The sequence below is a fragment of the Cystoisospora suis genome (genome assembly GCF_002600585.1).
Source record: "Cystoisospora suis strain Wien I chromosome Unknown contig_7609, whole genome shotgun sequence".
NCBI lineage: Eukaryota > Apicomplexa > Conoidasida > Eucoccidiorida > Sarcocystidae > Cystoisospora > Cystoisospora suis.
In genome coordinates, this window is record NW_027160394.1 from 1,769 (window position 1) to 4,065 (window position 2,297).

General features: G+C 42.3%; 1 protein-coding gene across 1 annotated transcript in view; it reads right to left on the reverse strand.

The window, feature by feature from the left end:
• The window catches only part of CSUI_010500 (uncharacterized protein), a gene marked incomplete at its 5' end in the record, with an annotated part of 4,429 nt that overhangs the window by 1,480 nt on the left and 652 nt on the right, over positions 1-2,297 (reverse strand). Inside the window, one exon of the mRNA XM_068070603.1 lies at positions 1-2,129. This exon is cut by the window's left edge and continues 1,480 nt beyond it. Coding sequence (XP_067917421.1) covers positions 1-2,129 — 2,129 coding nt within the window. The remainder of the gene's footprint in view (positions 2,130-2,297) is intronic.

A 2,297-nucleotide genomic window follows, 5' to 3' on the forward strand; every position in this document is an offset into this window, starting at 1 on the left:
GAAGAAGAAGGAGAAGAGAGAGACTCCAATAGGCTATCTTCTTTATCTTTTCCTTTCTCAAGACAGGAAGAGCGTTCTTCTTCTTCTTCTACGTCTATCTTCTTCTTCTTTTCTTTTAAATCCGTCTTGTGTTTCCCATACAAGGGCACATCATGTCCCTTCTCTTCTTCTCCTCCTCTTTCATCTTCTTCTTTAGCCGTGAGAAACGAAGATCTCTTGTCTCTCTGGAAAATCTGTTCTTTCGCTAGAGATCTTAGGCTTTCGGTAAAGGAAAGCTTTTCATTCAGAAGAAGACGAGATGATACAAGACGATCTTGACTGTCTGGATGTCCTTTTCTACTGAGTGATGTATCTAGATGACAACACGTCAATGCATCCTTTGATCTTCTCATTTTCCTTTCGTTTCTTGACCTATCATTCTTCTTCTTTCTTCTTTTCTTATCGTCTTTATCCTTCTTTCTCTTCTTCTTTTCTTCTTCTCCTCCTCTTCTTTCTTTTTCTCTTTCAGTTGTCTTTCTTTCTCCCCTCCTTCTCCTCTCTTCGACCCTTCTTCCGTCACTCTGTGATGGAAATCTAGATCGATCCTTGAGAAGGAGAAGACTTCCTCTTCTTCTCTCTAGTTCTGGTGTCTGAAGTAACTGAGATGTCTTCTCAATTATCTTCTTTTTCTTCTTTGACTTGCAGATAAATGCAACATCTTTGCTCTTGTCTTCTTCTGACCTCTCCTCCTTCTCTTCATTAGGGAGACACGAAGAAATCTGTCTCGAGAAAGAGGAAGACTCATTCTTCTTCTTCTTCATCTTCAACTTTCTTTCTCTTCTGTCGATACACCCGAGAATCAGTTCTTCCTCCTCTTCTCTTTTCGAGAAGAAGATCGGTGTCTTAGGTCGTTTTGAAAGAAGTATCTTTTCGAGAGCTTCGGTCGATGAAGACGAAAAAGAAGAAGAGGAGCAGCTTGAGCTATCTTTCTCTCTAGGAGAAAAGAAAAAAGGAGAAGAAGAAGATAAAGGAGAGGCGGAAGACGAGAAAGATGAGAAGGAAGAAGAAGAAGAGAAAGAGGGGGAGGAGTCGATTTCTTCTTCTAGCGGAGAGAAGAAAGGAGATGAACAGCAGGATGGAGCCTCGTGCAGAAGGCAAGAAGACGAGAGGGGATTCTTTCTATTGTCACGAGGCAGTGAAGAAGAAGAAGACGAAGAAGGCGAAGTCGTAGAAGAAGAAGATGACGAGAGATGATCCGTTTGTCTAGTCGTTTTCTTCTTCTTTTTTCTTCCTCGCTCGGTTTCTTTGACGTGATGAGAGGATGAAGAGAAAGAGACGAGTGGTAGATACGAAGGAGAAGGAGAAGAAGTACATGACGACGAGATACATGATATAGAAGAGCGGCGTGAAGAACTCGTAGGAGGTCGACAAGGAGCGCAAGATGAGAAAGAAGAAGTTAAAGAAGTCATAGAAGAGGCAGGATGGAGCGCAGGGAAATTGGTAGATTCCTTCTGAGAAGAGGGAGGAGTAGACGAAGAAGAAGAAGACGAAGAGGGGAAGATGGAGATTTTCTTTGTCAACGGTTTCATTGAAGCGGGAGAAGAAAAAGCACTTGCAATCCTCTTCTTCTTACCACATGAAGAAGAAAGGGTAAGGGTGGTCGGAGGGAAAGAGAGACGCGGAGAAGAGAAGAAAGATTCTAGAGAGAGACTTGCTCGAGTTAAAGCATCTCTTCCTCCTCTTGAAGGTGTTCTCATAAGGGACACGTACTTCTCATCTGATAAAGAAGCTAGGCGAGGAGGAGGAAGACAAAAAGAAGAAACCCCAGAAGAAGACAGATGAGGAGAAGACGGAGAAGAAGAAGAAGCTGAAGAGAAAAGATGGGCTTTTTGAGAGGAGACAGAGAGACATGGAAGCGAGGGGGTGAGACTGACAGTTGATGAGGAGAAGTCTCCAGGGGACCATGTCTTCTTCTCTATCTTGTTCTTTTCTTCTTTTTTCTTTCCATCTGATCTTTTGCTTCTTCTCTCATCATCCTCTTCATTGATACTGAAAGACGAAGACAAGAATAAGGGAACGGGAGAAGAAGAAGAGGAAGAAGAAGAAGGTCGCAGATGACAGTGAAGAATATGAAGAAGGAAAGCTTCTTGCTGAATACACAGGAAGTTAAAGACGAAAAGAAGAAGATGAAGGAAAGATCATTCTCTACCCTAGCCCGTGTAGATTCTCCTTGTATGAGAAAGACACCGCGACTTGATTAAAGAAATCCAGAGATAAACAAACTGACAAATACAAATCTATCCAAGGATAGATTAAAG